The 18,409-nt window shown below is 37.1% G+C and overlaps 1 protein-coding gene across 4 annotated transcripts in view; it reads right to left on the bottom strand.

The window, feature by feature from the left end:
- EXOC2 (exocyst complex component 2) overlaps nt 1-18,409 on the bottom strand; it is a 125,734-nt gene that overhangs the window by 2,533 nt on the left and 104,792 nt on the right. For all 4 annotated transcript variants that reach the window (XM_027682698.1, XM_027682726.1, XM_027682707.1 and 1 more), the window contains 4 exons: nt 8,719-8,774; nt 5,506-5,628; nt 3,176-3,237; nt 1,296-1,355 (listed from right to left, as the gene is read on the bottom strand). In XM_027682698.1, coding sequence (XP_027538499.1) covers nt 1,296-1,355; nt 3,176-3,237; nt 5,506-5,628; nt 8,719-8,774 — 301 coding nt within the window. The remainder of the gene's footprint in view (nt 1-1,295; nt 1,356-3,175; nt 3,238-5,505; nt 5,629-8,718; nt 8,775-18,409) is intronic.

Here is an 18,409-nt window from a genome sequence, read left to right as displayed (position 1 = left end):
TAGCCCAGGAACAACAACTTAAACCATAAAACCAGTATCTCCTTCCTCAGCAGGTCCTCTGGAAGATGACAATGTCCACGTTCATCATTTAGCATCATAATAATGATTGTGAGTGAACAGACGTGAACAGCTCTCAATCAGTGCACAAATGTGTTATTTTACACAAATACATGTAGATTACAATGAGCCGCCTAGAACAATGACAATTGTCATGTAATAACCTGGGAAACAGAACAAGTTTTGCACTGTCTAGGGCTCAGAACTCTGAGGCAGATGTAAAGATGGTGCAGTTCTTGATTCTCATTTGTCTCATGAAGCTCAGATGCTTGTGACTAAGTGAAGAAAATAATTCTACAGGTGTTTTGGAAAGTCTGGGTTGAAAGAACTCTCCCTACTCAAAACTGATTTCTAACTTCAACACAGCACAAGAGCTAAGTAAGACAGAGAGATATCTTGAGACTTGTTGTGGCTAGCAAAGAGTAGGTTTGAATAAACAGACAGAGGACATCTGGAAGAAGGCACAGCCCACAGACCATGGGCTGCACAAACTGTCTCTTTATATGTCTACAAAATATTCTAAATTCTGACTGTTAAGTGAAAACTGATTTGGTGCAGGAAGGTACAACAAAACCAACCTCAAATTCAAACCATCTATACTTACACTACTACACTCATTACAAATATGTCCTAGTTTTACCATACTACTCTTTATTAAGCTATGCATGGAAAACAGACTACCAAATACTAGGTTGGATGCAGCAAAGCAGCTTGGTTGTCAGAGATGGTTATGGTGGTGAAGGAAGAACCCAAAACTCCTCCTCCTGATGTTAAGAATGAATCACAGGCCCTTATTTGTTTTTAAAATGAAACAGGCTAGTTTTGAGAGTTCCCCATGTATCAGCTGGCAAAGGCCTGGACTTTGTTCTTGGCCATTTTTTTTATTGCTGCTAAATTCAGTAAGACAATACAATGGACCTCACAGAAACTATAAGATTAACAAGAAAGGCTAAAATAGACTGAAATTACAAGATGAATACAAAGCTACATTGAACTGATAAGACTAGGATGGGCAAGCAGGATATGCCACAAAGCCATTGGCTCTTCTGTGTAATTTAATAGGCCACAAACAAGGACTTAGCTTATTCTTAACTCTGTCCAAAGAGGTTTCTGCTCTGTAATTCAGAAGGGTCAAATACAGTGAAAGTTAAACCTCTTATGACAAAGTTCTCTTATAAGAGTAAAGAGCAACGGCTCCAGAGACCAAAAAGGAGACAAGAAGGTGTGATTGTACTCACTTTCTGTCAGTCCCACTTGAGAGCTGAGGCAAGGCTTCCAAAGCTTGCTTAAAGCTTGATCTGCAAGGAAAACAAAAATACTCAGATTCCACCGGTACAAGTTACAGCATTCACAGTTTCTCTCTATAAATCCTATGAAGAGATGATGTATTTCACCTTTTCTTTTTTTTCAATAAATTGACAAAATATTTACCTGAGACCTAATATGCATGTGCAAACTGAACATAAAGTAGCATGCATTCAAGCAGGTCTCTTCACATTCCTAATGTGATGTACACCATACATCAACAGGAAATGTTAAACCAGTAGCTGGTTTAAGACTGTGCTTCACATCCTGGACTCTCAAAGAATTAACAGATAGTTGCCAGCCTGCCCTCTGCCTCAAACTAAGTGGCCATCAAGTGCATGAAGAACAGATAAAACATTGATTTTGGCTTTCTGTGCTCAGTAGAGAGGTCATGGCATTCTCCCTTACAGAAGGGTGCCCACAAAGAGAATTACAGTAGATTTGCATTGAGGTAATGTAGATTATAGAATAATTTAGGTTGGAAGGAATGAACATCTGGAGATCTTCAGGTCCAACCCTGCTCCTAAAGTAGGGCCAATTTCAAGGTTAGAGTAGGTTTCTGTGGGGCATTTTCCAGTCAAATTTTGAGTAACTCCAAAGATGGGGTTCCCACCTCCTTCTGGGAAACAGATGTGGAATAGTAGTGCAGGGAATGATGCAGGACCTGCACACAGGTACAATCTTGTCAGCAAAGATTACTATGGTGACTTGTGGCAACTACTACTAGTGAGAAGTCCAGGAATATAAAAGTCTCAATGAAGCTCCAGCTTTCATGGTTCACTGTGCTTTGCCCCATGATAATTAGAGACAACATAATTTTCATTTTATCCAATCTGAGCCAGTGCCAAGCAGTTTTCTTCCAGAGGCCTTCACCACTACCAGACACTCAGGATAAGGAAGTATTTTGAAATGGAATGCAGTGACACCATAGGACACTATCTGTGACACTATGAAGACACCTTAGGCCCTCAAGCCCTGTAATGTCTCCTACAAACTGTTGATTAGGTAAGATGACCAAATTTCCATCTGCAGAGACATATAATGTTAATCCTAAAAGAAGTGTAGGTAAATAAAATAACGAATGAACCTCTTCATATCCAATCCCCAACATAACCACTCAGAAATTTCGATCAATCAAAACTTCTGACAGCTATCATAGCCTGTTTTTACATGCCTTGACTGCATCAGTCTCACTGATGCTGCTCATGCTTTTCATTCTCCCTTTATATTAATGTCCCACACTATTCACCTTTGGTCTTGCACCTCAATGAGATATGATAAATAAGTTGAAAGCCTTTTGAAGGCTTTGATTCTAAGAGAGAGTGTGAAGTTGAATTTCCTTTCCCTGATTAGGTGTGTGGAGAAGGAGTAGGGTATTATATAAGCCCATGGAGAGCCCTAATTCTCCATATCCCTATAAGGGGACCCTGCCAGTGTCTGGTTCTGTAACCTCTCTGATGTATCTAGCAGGTTATTTGTTGTATGGTTTATGAGATTGCTGTGAAATAATGGATAAAACTCAGCGACATCTGCTTCTGTCTTGCTTTAGCATAATTATCTTCAGCAGCTGTACTGTTGTTAAGAAGTTTTACTTTTTCTTTTTTGGTTGGCAAATACTGTCTAAAAATTCAGTAAAAAACAACAAAAATCTAATATTTTCTTTAAACTGATAAAACCTTGCTAGTCATCTGTTTTTCATATATTTACCTAGATCACATATTCTATTTGAAGCAAAATTCTTAATTAATGTGTTTTTGCATGTTTACCAAGGATTCAATTACGTCGGAAAAAAAGACATTACAGCACATCTTACTTGCTTTCAGGTGTTAGGTATATGGCCACGGTATCTCTCAATGCACAGATTTCAAGTTTCGCCTAAAGAGAGAAATACAAATATTCAAAAGATGACATAATGTCCTTTCATCAAGTGTACACCAGTATTCCACCTTTTGAGAGGTAAATACTATTGCATGCTGGAGTTGCAAGCAGCCTTGGCTTTTAACAGTTTATTTCCTGTATTTTTCGTTGCCACACTGCTATGCAGGAGACTGCTAAAAAGAAACAATGTCATACTTTTGGTTCAAGTCAAACTGTTTGCACGGTCACTACGTAGCAGTCTAAAAACACTGATTTGTCTCCCAGTAACAGTAATAAATCCTCAGTTCTGTTCCATCTTTTCTGTACTGTGACAGAAAGATAGAAGGATGCAACCTTAATTTTTTTTTTTTAGTGGTAATTAAATACAGCAAGCTTAACTTCTCACAGCACTGCTTGGCCAGGGAGGAAGGAAACACAAGAGTACAAAAACCTGTCAATACACATTTTATTCTTGGTTCTTCTGTTGAATTTATTTTTTTCCACCAGATGAGGAAGTAGAATGATTGTACTCTGTTTCTCGTCCGTCACCTGGTGTGCACAAAAGCTTGAGGATTTTACCCCTGCACTGTTACTGTGTCTAGGTATTGATTTTCACATAGGCAAACTATGGTGGAGAATGAACTCCAATATTAAACAAATTTCATATATCCTTTAGTCTTTGAAAAGCAATCATTATCATCACAACTTTTAAATGAAATAGAAACATTCTGCAAATGATCATTAAGTAATTTCATTAAAAATATAAAGTGAACTTCATCAAAATTCACATTCTGTTCTTGTTCATAAAGTTTAATCCAGTTAGGCATTACAGTAACTGATCTACACTTAGACACAACTAACATGACATTAATCTCCAAAACAAAACTTTCAAAAATGCAACACAGACATCTAATTCCAGTTCTCATGAAAGGCTTTGACTTTTAGGTATTTCCCTCATCTCTCCCCTAAGTAGGAAGCCAGCTAAGATTTATGCTTTTTTAGAGCTAGAACAAAATACGACATAGCCACCCACCAATTTTATACTCATAAGAAGTGCTTTTCTCACCACAGAATATTTCACCTCTTTTTGTATACTGCTCCAAGCTCAAGATTTTTGGGCTTTTTGAAGTCCTACACATAAGATTTTGAAGTCTTTTCTACATTTTAGGAGATAGCAGTACCACAGGGAAGTGCCACATTCTCAAGTACCACAGCCTAAATAAAACTGTGGAAGGGCGAACCCTGCAAAACTCGTGGCCAGGGGATGGGGGAATACAGAGTGAGACCTGAATAAGTATTTTTTCATTAGCCTGATGAGGCTCAGATCACTCTCACACTGCTGCTGCCTGTCAGATAGGATTTTCTATGTTTAGAGGAACAGAAAACGACCATGAGTGACAAATTTACAGTAAGGAGAGAAAATCCTTTCAATTATGGGTTTAGGCAGCAAGTCTATACAGTGGGTTGTTTAGTCAAACAAAAGGGATATATGGGTATCTTTGTTGCTACTCACTGGTTTGGTTTTAAATAGACAGTCAATCTTATTTGGCTGCGATCTTACTACATTAATTCTCTGTCCAGTGCCATTACTACCAGCAATTGGAAAATAAGGCCTGCAACTAGATAATTATTTTCCCATCATAATGCAAGAATGCTGCCATGTGCAATGAAAACAGGGAGATTGCTCTTCTTCTGTTACAGTCATAGCAATCATTGACTCAAAGAGACTTTTCTAAAAGAGTTTTTTTTCTTAGGGTTCTTTAAAACCTATCCAATAGCAAGTACATCTACCAATCCAGCTGTAAATGAAGAAAGCAGAGTAAGAGAATCAGTTCTACCCATGCTACCACTAATATAGAAACAGTGTAACAGACAAGTGACTAGTTCTGCAAAGACGCACAAGATCCTACTACATATTTTCAAGATTTTTAAACCTCAAAATATCACAAAATTATTTTTTCTTTTAAAGTAATTTTTTTATGTCAGGCCAAAGACAGTATTTAATGACATTTCAAACAGATATCATTATGATGCTTTTTATCTCATAGGATACAGGTAAGCCTTTTGTCCTGTCTAACACAGAGACAACACTGAATTAAATTAAACCCAAGAACCAGTATCCCAAAGGGTATTTATCCATAAATCTAAAAGAGGTTGTATACTAATCCTTTTTATCTCCTTGCTTTCACTGTTACAATAAATCAAACAAATACACAGATTATACCTCTGTCTGTTATTCTCAGTTTTCTAGATTCAGATGTTTGACAGTACAAAGTATTCAGGTACCTGTAAAGCTCCATTTTTGCTGAAGGATGAAACACACTGCATCAGTCGGCTCAGTTCCTCAGACACTGCTTCTACAACCCTTGACATTACTCGAGGAACTAAGTCTTTGGAAATGGTAAACACCTAATTTTTAAGAAAGAAGAATTGTAAGCACAATAGCTACATTAACAGAAATATTTTCTATAGTAACATTTCAACAATAAGCATTAAACACTTTGACTGAAAGGACACTTCCATTTTTATCAATGGACAAAAAAAATTCAAAAGCAACTAGAATATGAAGGATGTCGTCTGATTCTTGCCCTGCACTTTGACTAATCCCCTCTGTTAATAGCAAAGTTAGCTCTGTGATATGTGATAACAACAACCTTCTTGCAACACCAAAAAGCGGCTAGACTTCAAAATATGTGCTTTTGGCTGATGGATGCAGGTAGTCAGGGTGGTTGTACATAGGCTGCTGTCTTGTAAATAGCATCTTTAATTCAGGGCTGTGTGACTGGATGACACAATTACACATTCAGCCACTTTTACCCATATATTTTGCTCTTTCTCCAAGACTCCTTTATTTTTGACAATGTCTCTCAAATGTCTTCATGCTCTGCTTTTGAAAGGCTTTAACAGTATGGTGGTGTCAATGGATTTTCATTTAGATGTTGTCGCTGCCACCATTTATTGGATCCCTGGCAAAAATATTATACCTTACTGGTTTTCCCACGGATCAAGACCATCTTTTTAACTGCTTACTTGTACAACTTTTTTAAGTGGTACTTGGAGCCTCCATTTAAGGTTCAGACTAGCAACTGCAACACAGAAGTAAATATTAAATCTATGCATGATGGAAAGCATGAAGAAACCATTCTTTCTTTAGGGGAACTTTAAGGAAGCGAGAAATTGTTGGTGAATGAAAAAAAACAGGTATGATTCTTCTGCAAAGAATTGGGGAAAATGCAGGCCAAGAGGCTGGAATATAGGAAGAAGTGAGATTATAAGTTAGACACACCAAACTTCTGTCAAAACTTAAAGGTGATGACAAAACTGCACTAAAACTTCACAGGGTTGGGAGAAGAGATGACACTAGGAGTTGAAGATGAGTGCAAGAAGGAAAATGAACTGCATGAAGTTTTGAAACACTTTCCTGATTTTTGCTTTAAAATGGTCAAAAGAATTAAGTAGTGGAATGATTTTTTTACTAAAATACCTTTGCTTTACGCAAAGTTTAGATCTCATGTCTGACAAGGAAATGTAATTGACAGAAGATATTAATACAGGTGTGTAAAAATAAATTAAGGGGGAAAAAAAAAAGCAAGATTCCTACACAATTTTCAGGGATTAAATAATGTATCAGGAATCAGATCCCATAAGGCTGTCTGTTCCAAAAGGCAGGTCTGTACCATAGGCCAAGTACAAAGACCAAATATATGTCATCTATCAGCTGTTACCAGTGCTAATTCCAACACATAGGCTGTTTTCACTTTTCTGGATCAAAACAGTTACATAAGTGACATACTTAGCTGTACAGTAAAAAAAAAAACCAACCAGTAATGATCTGGAAGGGGGTCATCTTATTCAGCACCAAATATTGCTGAGCAATTCAACACAAACTTACCAGGAATGTGCCCAAAGATCTTCTACTGACAAGAGAATATTTGTGTCTGCAACGAGCACTCTTGAAGTTACTTTACAGAATCCAGGAAAAATAATTCTCAGCACGGGTGAATCATCACAAATTTGCACTAAGAAGCCCTTATTTTGATTTCAGCTAAATTTAAATTCAAAAGTAGAGAAACAATTTTCTTTCCACTTCAGTCCATCCGCACTGTTCATCTGATGGTTAATTTTTGCTGTTTCAAACTACAGAAACTTGTAGCCTTGCTAACTAAACTTAAACCTGACCCAGCTTGCAGATTTTCACCAGTGGAAATGGGAGTTTCATCTTGACACATGTTTTCGTATTTCTGTACTATTTCACATCTAGAAATCTATGAAGCAATTCTATTTGGGCCAGAATCAGTATCAGTCTCAATGAAGAGAGCAAGGCAGTGCACTTTTCTGCTGCAGCATTTTAACAAGTATGCATGTTTACAAGATTAGCTCAATAAATCACTAATGCCTTTGAATTTTTTTAAACAAAACCTCTAATTTTCATTTTAATTAATTTCCACTACATTGAAAAACAACATCAAAAATGAGTATCATGTTGCGATATGTTTTTGGTGTTGCTTATTCCTTCATTTGGAAGCATTTTGTAAAAGCAGAGATACTTCTGTGAAAGTGCTTCTGCTATATTTAACACTGAAATTGTATAAAAAATACTGCAAGTCATATTTGAAGTTCCTGAAAATACCTTAATTTATTTGAATCCTTGTAATTTAAGAAGAAATAAAATAAGCAAAAGCCTCAAGTGAATCTCATCAGATTTTAATCACACAGAAAAGGTAGAGCAGCTATACCTTTTAAAAGGGAAGAGTGATATTACTAACAATGCTTTTACCAGGAGCAACAGTAATCTGGTAACACTCCTGATGATTAGAAGTAAGGAGTATGTAAAACACAGGCTCTAATTTAAAGGACCATAGAAAATACCTGCATATTATCACAAAAGGCTAAATAACTGCAGCTCCTCCAAGCTTATTATTTTTAACATAATATTTTAATATGCACTCCCTATCCTAAGCCGTTACCTACCTAAGTATTTCAAACACTATTTGTGCTGTACAGACACTATAAAACTTTCTGGTTTTAGGTTTCTTATTTTCATCATATGTACAAGACTGAGATATATTGGCTTTTCACTCTGAGTGGCACGTGTTGAACGTTTCTTTCAAGGTGAAATATAAGTTCATTCACATATGTTGTGGAAAATAAAGTTAATCAGAGAAAGTGAGCATCATAACTATCTATATATCTATATATTATCTGCATGAAAAGGGAAGAATTAGCTCTAGAAATTGGCTTTCCTCTTTATCAGGTAATGGAAACAAAAAGCTGTAATGGAGTGTTAGTGAGGATAAACAGGAACTGCTCATCTCCTCCTGCTCGTAAAAAAGTTACCAGTTGCATTGTTTAGCTAAACCTAATCCAAAACAGTTATACCTATAATGAAGACACTTCAGTAGAAGGGTGAAAAACCCTGGTGAAAGCCTACACTTACCATGAAAAGTATGCTGAAATCAAATGAATGTAAGCATGAAACAATCTGAAGTTTTTCCTCACCTCTGCATGCACAGCAATGATATTCACTAATGCTTCTTTCAAATAGTTTCTGACACCTGAAATAAAACAAACAAAAGAATTGATTACTTTCATTCTGTTGTCTCAACAACACCATAACATTCTACTGTTCAATACTGTACTTCTTATTTTCATTTTTTTTACTACCACTTTTGCAATCAGAGGCAGAAAGAGAAAGTTCCATAGCCACACCACCAGTCTATTTCCTTTTTCATATCAAATGGAGAAAGGCACATTTCCTTACAGCAAAAGGTTAAAAAAACCCAGTAGGTTCCTGTTTCAGTATTCTTCTCCAGCAACCTAAGTTCACCAAAACTGCAATTTAATAAAAACCTAGCATTATTAAAAATTATGGGGTTTTGTTTGTTTGTTTGTTTTGTTTTTATTTGTTTTATGTGTTGCTAGAATATACATACCATGGCACAGATTAGTAAATTCTAAAGAACAGAGAAGACAAGAGATTTTGTTTGTATAACAGTCTTCAGTAAGATCTCACTACTTTATCACCTTCTCTATCTGTAAATTATGATTATAGACAGAAATAGCAAGGACTCTTGTTTCTCTGAAAGTGGTTCAGAAGATATTACTCATGGCAGTTTATAGGATATGTCATGCCTTAGTAGAAATTTCCTTTTGGGGAGTGTGGAGAAGTCAAATAAGCATTTTATTTGCCAAGCATACGAAATGCTTGTCAATTTGTACTGAAAAATAAATTCCAAATAGAACAACATCTAGCAGTGCGCTTTAGTTAGGACAGGCTCTTAATCCCTCTATGCTGCTGTAATTCTGGAGTAAGTTTCCAGACCTGTACTCCAGTTGTCTAAGTTCTAGAGTAGGTGAAAGTCTGAAGTTGCCTCATTTGTTTTTCTGGCTACTTCACTTTGTAGGTAAAGGAAAATTAGAAAGTATTAGACTTGTTAAAGTACGTATAAATGCTGGAAGTGCAAACAAAGCAATGAGAAAGGAACAGCGATCCACATGACCTCAACTTCTGATTTGGATTACTCTAGCATGAATCAGAGAAAGTACAATGACTCCATCACTCCCTTCAACATATTCAATCGGCAGTAAAATATCAGAATCACGGACATAGACTGTTGAGACCACACAGCTCAGAGATCACTGTGTGATTGAGCCTGCTGGTATAAAAATTACAAAGTGAACTTTAATCAGTTCATCTTACTTGCTCCACCTTTCCTCAGATAACACTGATGCAGCAACTTAATCCTGCTATGAAAAACAGCTTAAAAGGAGTTACCAGAGATTGTCTAAATGAGTTATTCTGTGGGAGAACAGAGTATTGTCTCACAACTGCCACCTCCGTTATGCTCATTTTTTTAACCATTGGTCCCACAACTTGCCTCAAGATCTAAAAAGGTGACTTTTTTCTTTCTTACTTAGACAATTATGGACAAACATTTTATAAGAGTAGGACACAAGGACAACAGGACCCTCTTGCATGAGGTACAAACACTTTCATTACTTGTATCTCTGACATACAATGTGATGCAGCCTGGGAGCTAGGTTGGATGGTGCTTCCTGGAGGGCATTATGGATCTGGAAGCAACGGTGCTTTGGGGGAAGTGGAGGGAGAAATTTTGAACAGCGGCTCTTGTTTCAACGTGCAGCCAGGGCGTAGCTGAGCTCTGCACCCAGGCCTGTGTATCAAAGCAGTGTCTGTTTCAAAAGTTCATAGTGAAGAGGCAAACGTCAAAGACAACTTTACTGCTCTCACTAAAAGCAGTTTGGTCTCTGAACACACAAAAGAATTAAGACCTGTTTAGAATAAATGTTCTACTTTCACTCTGGAAGAGCTGCAAATAAACAAAAAAGGTAAAGAAAAATACAGGCCTTTCCTCACCCATTCCAAAACATCTCTAGTGCCTTTTCTCGCTATTTTTATTCCTTTCCTTGAAAAATCTCAATCATTTTTTTTCCATTTAAATTAACACAACAACAAGTATACTAGGTTGAAAACTTAAAGTTTCTTTTTATCTTTTTCCTGCAAGAAAATGAGGGAGGAATAAAGCAATACCAGAATTTTTATGAAACGGACTTTTTTCCTCTGCCCTGTAACCTTGCAAAACAAAGCAAGAATGTTACACACCAATACTTGAACCACACCAAAAGATCACAGGTATATGTGGAAATGCAACACTCCCTTTTTCCTCTTCTACTGTTATCCTTATTTTACTTTACTCTGCCCCAGTTTAAATCCTCTGTAGGCTTCATGTCACAGAGGGCAAAATTTGTATTACATTCCAGAAGCAAATACAACTTGACCAGACACCGAATGGTGGTATGCAAATCACATCAAGAGGTAAAGGGTGAATTTGGGAGCTGGTTTTCAGTTAACCTCAGGGTGAAAAGTGTTGCTTTTGGTCTGCAAACCTATGCGGTATTCAGCTTTTGGCTGCCAACCAGCCTCATTTTGTGACAGTAGGATCTTTCATGTGGAAACAGTGATTTTACTTTTGCACAAATGCCACACAAGATTAAGATTTTGATGGTGTCCCTTCTCTATGAATCCCTGAGCACTGCCATGGCATGTTCCTTAGTCAATCACAATTTCATTCGTGAACTAAGCAGCATCTCTTTGTCCCAACCTACTGTTTCCCAATAAAGCATCTCACTCAAACCCTGCTATGCTGGGGAGCCATAAGGGAAATACAGAGAGGGGCCTGCTATGTCAGAGAGGGTACACGTTGTCTCCTGCAGAGAGGCAGCCAGCAGACTGAGCTGGGAAGAAGTGTTATCAAGGAGGTGAGCGAAAAGCTGGAATGGAAAAAGACCGAAGTGGGTGGGTTGTGTAAGAGGGTGATGTGTCCGAGGAAGAATGCTCATTTCCCACCCATCCCACCTAAACTCCTAAGGTAGTGTGCCTCTTCTCATGCATTCATGCAACTTGGCTCAGGATAGGAGCTGCTAATTCTGTCTGCTGCTGTGAGAACCTAAATTAAACAACTTTTGACTGTGTTAAAAGTTGCCTGTCAACTATGTCTGGGGAAACCTTTCACAACATACTTCTTAAAGAGTTAGTCATTGAGTTGCCGTAACCAAGTACCGTCAACTTCTGAAAGCATGAAATACTAATGTCAGCAACATTAGCTCCAGTGGTTGAACACCATTGCCTGGTGGTGTACAGCTAAGATGAAATGGTTACTTATGTTTTCTAACTGAAGAGCTCAGAATGAATGAGCTCAGACTAAATGGAATTGAGATAGAACCTATGGTGAAAACGAAGTGAGAGCAGGTTAGTATTGCATATTGCTAGCCTATCCCAGCTGTATGATAAAATTGTTAACTTAAACCTCAGTGAAAGGGCATAAGCAGACATATTTTATCTTCGATCCTTGTACTGCACATAAGGACAAATGGGTGAACTGAGACCTTAAAGGAGATTATTTCTTGCAATCCCAGTAGTACTAATTAGGTGTTCCTGACCTTTCATAGCAGATTCAGTCACACCATGACTGTACGATCAGGGGGCTCAGCACCAGCATGCATATTTCCTCAGTTTCTTAAACAGGTTTTGTGATTTAAGAGCAGATAATTCAGCACAAATTGTGCAAAGCTAAGCAGCTTAGAGACAGTATATCTGTATGAAGCTGTAGCTGCCTTAGCTGCAGCGTGTACTAACCTGAAAGACCTTGTCTTGGAAAGCTAAACAAACCAAAGATGGAAAGAAGATGGAAGTGCACTCCAAAAATGCCAGTTAATGGAACCAGACAGGAAAAGAAGGGAGCACTGTCTAAGCTGAAGAACAATACAGCACAAGAAAGAATGGAAGGTATAAATGAACTGATCATCAGTAAATTTAGACTGAAAATTGTAGGTCACTGTGTAACAGGTTTGTTCTAACTATGCTATGAAATATGTGGTTTTGTGACAACTATTGCTGCAGGGAGTCAGTTTTCTACCATGAATAGAACATGAAAAAGGGTATTTCACTCCAGCCCTTCTTTTTGTCTTATCTGTGAAGGATTTTAATTTTTGGATGTGGAAACAAAGCCAAACATATCTGAGTGTCAGGACCTGCAGGCAGAGTTAATAACGGTACTATATTTTGAAAAATTACAATTAAAAAATATCCAATTTCTGATTTATATCACTGCACTGTTTGTCGCAGGCTTTGTTGAAGCAAAGTATTACTTTTCTGGAGTATAATTCACTGGAAATACAAGCAGTGGCATCCAACTGTGAATCTGTTGTGAAATTCATTTCAAAATGAAAAAATTCTGTCTAGAATAGAATTTTTGTGCTTCTTTCTCTACAACTGTTCAGCAGCCCACGCAACTACAGTTTTTGGGACTCCATGCTGCCAGTCCTATTATATGGCACTGAAAGCTAATGCACCATATAACTGTAGGTTGCAACTATTAGGCTAATCAAGTGAAACATAACATTCTTAAGTCTAAAATACCTCTTATTTAGCATATTGAAGCACAAATACAATGCCTTTCCATAGCTTCTGACAGAAATGTGTTACAGAAAGTCTCAACAAGCCCATGCAATTTCTCTGAGGAAAATGTTGTTATTCTGTTACAGCATAAATGTGTTCCACTCCCACTCTATTCTGCATACCAAAGACTGACTTGCTGGAATTCTAGCTGCCACTAACAAAGCCCCAGTATTGCTCTAAAGAAAAATGGATGGGAAGACTTAAGACATAAAAATGAAGGACAATTTCAGCCATCAGCTATCACAAAGGCTGACAGACGCTTTAAAATAGCATCTTCCAATTTTGGACCCTCCACTGTACTTTTTACTGGAGAAACACCTAACTAAATTGTCCAATAATTTCCAGTTTACATCACCTATTAATTTTATTCTTTTTTTTTTACAACTGAAATGTGTCAGATAGTCTACATTTACATGCAATTTTAGCAACAGCGTAAAGCTGTAGCAGGGATGACTGTTGTGAACTATGGGAAAAGCAGAAGGGAAAAAAGACTTGTGGTTCCGAGGAGTAACAGAAACCAAGCTTTTAGCTTGCCAATACAGGAGTCATTCAGGAGATCTTCAGATAGTGTAGTACTACCAGTTGTCCCACTTGTAGTTCTCAGAGATATGTTTCCCCCAAGTACTTATATGACAGTGTTATACTATGAAACTTCCAAAGTGACTGAATAAGCATGCAAGAGCAGGAACTCCAATCCCACATGTGTAATTCTAAAACACAGACAGGTTACAAAAAGTTGCATGCACAAATAGAGCAAAGGCTGCACACACAGTAAAACTGAACTCATCGGGCTGCTTTTTCTGTGCCATTAGCTAACACAGGTCTTTGAATGTTCCCAGTCCTTCTACAGTAACTTGATAGAGAGATGATATGAAATTCAAACATTTTTAAGCCTTCTGCAGACATAAGAGTTCAAAGAATGAGCTGAAGTTCAGCTAGGACAACTAAAACACACAGGAAATTTCAACCCAGGCAGCCCCGGCTTGATGCACTTGAACTCTTGTGAGACTGGAACCTCATTTGAGACATACAACCAGGAAGGTAACCCTGCTGTTGTCTCTCACTGAACAAGTCCTTCAGCTTACATGCTGTGCAAAAGGGAGGAGGGGAAGAATAATGCACATAACTGTTTAGAAAAAGCAGGTGATGTCAGCAGGTACCTCTGCTTACCGGTAGTAAACCAGAAATGAGGATGAGAGGCTATGAAGGGTCAAAAGAAAAGCAAAAAGTTCTTAGGCAAATTCAGTCAAATAAAAATCAGATAGGAATATTAAAAGCTACTGCTCTTGTCTGGAGGAGTTAGAAAAGCCTTCCACAAGAAGTCTTACAGTTTGACAGCCGTCACTCAATTTTTTTTTTTTAATAAAGCAAAGAAGACTGAATGGTTCTTAATATATTGACCAAGCTACCAGTCCTGTTTCAAGACTCAGTTGACTGACTTATTATAAACCTAACCTCTGAGGGACTGAAACAGAAATGAATGTTGAGTAGGCACAGAGCCACCAATTTAGGCAACAACAGAGAGCATTCTGGCCTCTGTAGGAGGTCAGTGCTTAACTGGGCAAGCAACTGCTGCTGGTGGTAGCAATGCTCCTTAGACGTTCTGAAAACAGAGTACTAAATTTGTTGGCCTTGAGGCTTGAACATGACTTGGTAGAACTAGGAAAACTGATGCCTGGGAGTCTGAAATTTTGAATTTTAAACCACATCCAATTGCATGAGATATTTTTTACAATTTATTGTTCTGTTTGGTGGGTTATGCCAGTAACAGTCAACCAGTCTGAAACATCTTTTTTTCCTGATTATTTTTTAATACAAACTTCCCTGAAAAAACAATAACAAACAGGACTTGGTGATCCAAAGATACTAGTATTTTTCATATCTAGCTGCAGAATACTGATACTTGCCTGCTCCTGGACATTTCATTTGCTACTTTGATAGTAAATTTAGAGGAGGACAAATGGAAAAAAAGTATTTCATCTGCTCTTTTCTAAGGAAGGCACTGTTTTTTAAAATTTTTTGATATATATTCTTTACAGTTACATTACACTCTATTGTAAGATTTAACTGAATCAATACTGGAAATACTAATCTCCAAGCTTCAGATATATCATACCAAACATTACAGCAAGTCACATACAAAGTGTTTTGAACTGTGTCAGTTAAGTTCCTGCAGCTCTTCTGTAAGTTTTTAATCTGCTATATGAAACTGCTGGAAAAAAAAAGCTGCACCTAACTACTGCAAGTCGTTAATCAGTGCTGTGTAGTGCACATTAAAAAAGAAACTAATGAATGGTATCCACAAAGCCATGTAACTCCCTTTAAACAGTCTGATTCTAACTGTTAAGTTTCCTCTAGGTTCTGGCTGCACTGCAGCTGCAATAGCAGTATTTAATACCTGATTTAACTACAAGTATCCCAGCACAATTTCCAGTGTGGTCAAAACATTTTTTTCCTCCTTATGGTCACAATATGTTTTTCCTCCTTGCAACTCTAGTTACCAAAGCAGTACTACAGGCTTGCAGGATACCTTGTGGGATGGCAGATGATTATTTGTATGTTTGCAGCTCTTGAAAAGGCAGACTGTGCTCTACAACACACCAAGTGAGCACTGTCCTGCCCTGTGCAGTCTACTCAGGAATTTCAAGCTTAGATGGACGCCTTCTGACAAACCAAGCCGCTCAACACACACCACAGAATTTCACTTTTCAATCTTACCTAAACGATAACTTCAGTCTAAAATCAAGTAATCTCTTTCTGAAAACTAAAAATATAAACAGGTAAAGGCAGAATGGGTAGGAGGGAGAAGAGGTACTACAGAGTAAAACACTGTCTGAGGTCACATCAGGTCATCAGAGCAGTCAGCACTGTCTCCATGCAGAAGCTGCTAGAAGAATTGAAAAAAAACGTTATCTGTACAGACATGTCTCGGTACAAAAATTTTAATTTAAGAAATCTACAGAATAGCTCTAGGCTTCCTGTACTTATGGGTGACTGCCTGACACCTCCAATGCATGGCCAAGCTCTACCAACTACCTTATTCCAAGAAATGAACTAGAGGCAGCACAGACTAAAAGTGAAAATTCAAATGAACACCATAATATTTTTATTTTTAGGATACAGCATTCCAAATAAACACGACATATAATGTTCCTCACATACAAAACATTTCAGAGACTTGGCTACCTAACTGTGAACTATGTATAGCAAAAACCAGTTTTAATTATGTTGATATTGTGAAGCTATTTTAAATAAACTTATTACTTGATTTTTTCAAAGCACTTAACTTGTATTTGAAAAAAAATATACAAGCAATTTGGATTTAGAATTAGGCATCCAGGATGACATGAAAAAGGGTGATGCCTGCTAACCACGAGGACCAACAGCATGCCTGAGGCTACATTAAATGTATTTGAATAAAGGTGTTGGCCCCCAAAACTATTCAGAAATTTAACATATATAATCAGGGAAAGTTTAATGTGACTGACAGTCTGTTTAATTTTGTATGTTTCCAGAACAACAAACAGTATTTGCCTCATTAGAAAATGCCCTAAATAATTTAATGTTTCTGGAAAATTATTTTAAAAGCTAGCTACTATTTGCAATTTCTATAGTAAAAACAATACGTAATTTAGAAAAGTAGTCTTTTGATTGCCAAGAAGCCTATACCTTTCAAGATAGTCCTCTAACTGTGGAATAGACAGAAACCTAACTTGTTTGCAGACATGAGCCTTTCATGAACTACAGCACTAGTACATGGGTATGTCATGCTATTTTACTGAAGCGTCCCCACCCACACAGTGATATCATCTAACATGACACCCCGTAGATGTTAAAAAAAAATATATATAAAAAGGAGAGATGTGATTTGGAATTTCCCCATGGACATAACAAAGCAGCTCACCTCTACTCTTTACAACAGCACACAGGTTTCTCCCTTCAAAGACAGTTGATAGGAAATCAGCTTCAGATAACAGTACTACCAGTGGCCTGTTTTCTAAATTAAGGTAGCTAGACAAGCCTGTTTGTTTCTTCCTAATTACTAAAAATGTATTTGTTGTCATGCTTTGTTGTCTGCCCTGGATAAAAACATTTTTAGAAAACTGTTTGTAGGATGCTAAAAGTAGAACCCTTATATCTGGCAGTAGCTCTAAAAATAGAGGAGCTCCACCAGGTCAGAACCTTTACCGCCACTTAAGTGACTTTATTTATTTATTATATTCCCTCCTCATTTTGACTTACAAATAATTTTGAAACAGATTTTAAAAAAGCTAATAACGAGTAGCTGTCAAAAAGCAAATAATGAGAAGTGCAAATAATGGCTTTCATTTACTTATTGATTCTGTTTTACTTAAGGAAATATAGACACCACCTTTGAGAAAATTAAATGGCCATTATCATGTTCAGCAAATTCCTTCCTTCAAAGTAAGATTTATGCAATCTGATTAATAACACTATTTTTACAACATTCATACATGATTATATTACATATTTTTAAAAATATGTGCATGGTATATTAACAAATAAATACAGTCCCATGTGCAAGAAAAGGGAAAGTTGGAGGAAAGTAATTATTTAAAACCAGTCTAGAACAAAAGACACAATTACAGCATTCACAGATTTTTATGGATCCATGAGATACACCTGAGCAAGCTTAAATGTCATACAACTGCTCCATTGTTATTAAAGTGGAAAAACCCACTTAAAAATAGGGACTCCAGAACCTCATTTGAATTTAACCAAGAATGTAAAATTTCTCACTAGGCCACTTCCTGCTATTGCTGGAAACATTCCTCCTTTAAACGGAGATGGATTTCAAGGTACTGTACTTAATGTTGTTTTGAAAGTACATTAAGAAGAAAATGTGAACGTGTAGGCAAACTGGAAACTCTCTGGAGAGATTACCCACTTATTTAACCACATTTCCTGTTTTTTAACCCATTTGTCCTAAGTCAGTCCTTAGACTATAGATAAAAATAGATATAAGTGTGCTATAAATAGTTCATTAGCCGGTCTTTCTCGGTAAAACTGAAAATGTTTTGATAAATCTATTGTTCTTACCAGCTCCATACTAATTACACTGTGAATCAGATTAATGTTTTCTTGAAATTCTTATCTGCATAGCTCACAGTAATTATAAATATACAGTGCCTTAGGAATCTGAGAAGTCATCCCAGGAACTAATAGTAACCTAAAAAATACCTATCAATA

This window comes from Neopelma chrysocephalum, unplaced genomic scaffold, assembly GCF_003984885.1.
Source record: "Neopelma chrysocephalum unplaced genomic scaffold, ASM398488v2 Primary Assembly neopelma1_22b, whole genome shotgun sequence".
Lineage (NCBI taxonomy): Eukaryota > Metazoa > Chordata > Aves > Passeriformes > Pipridae > Neopelma > Neopelma chrysocephalum.
This window is presented reverse-complemented; position numbering and strand designations above follow the sequence as displayed.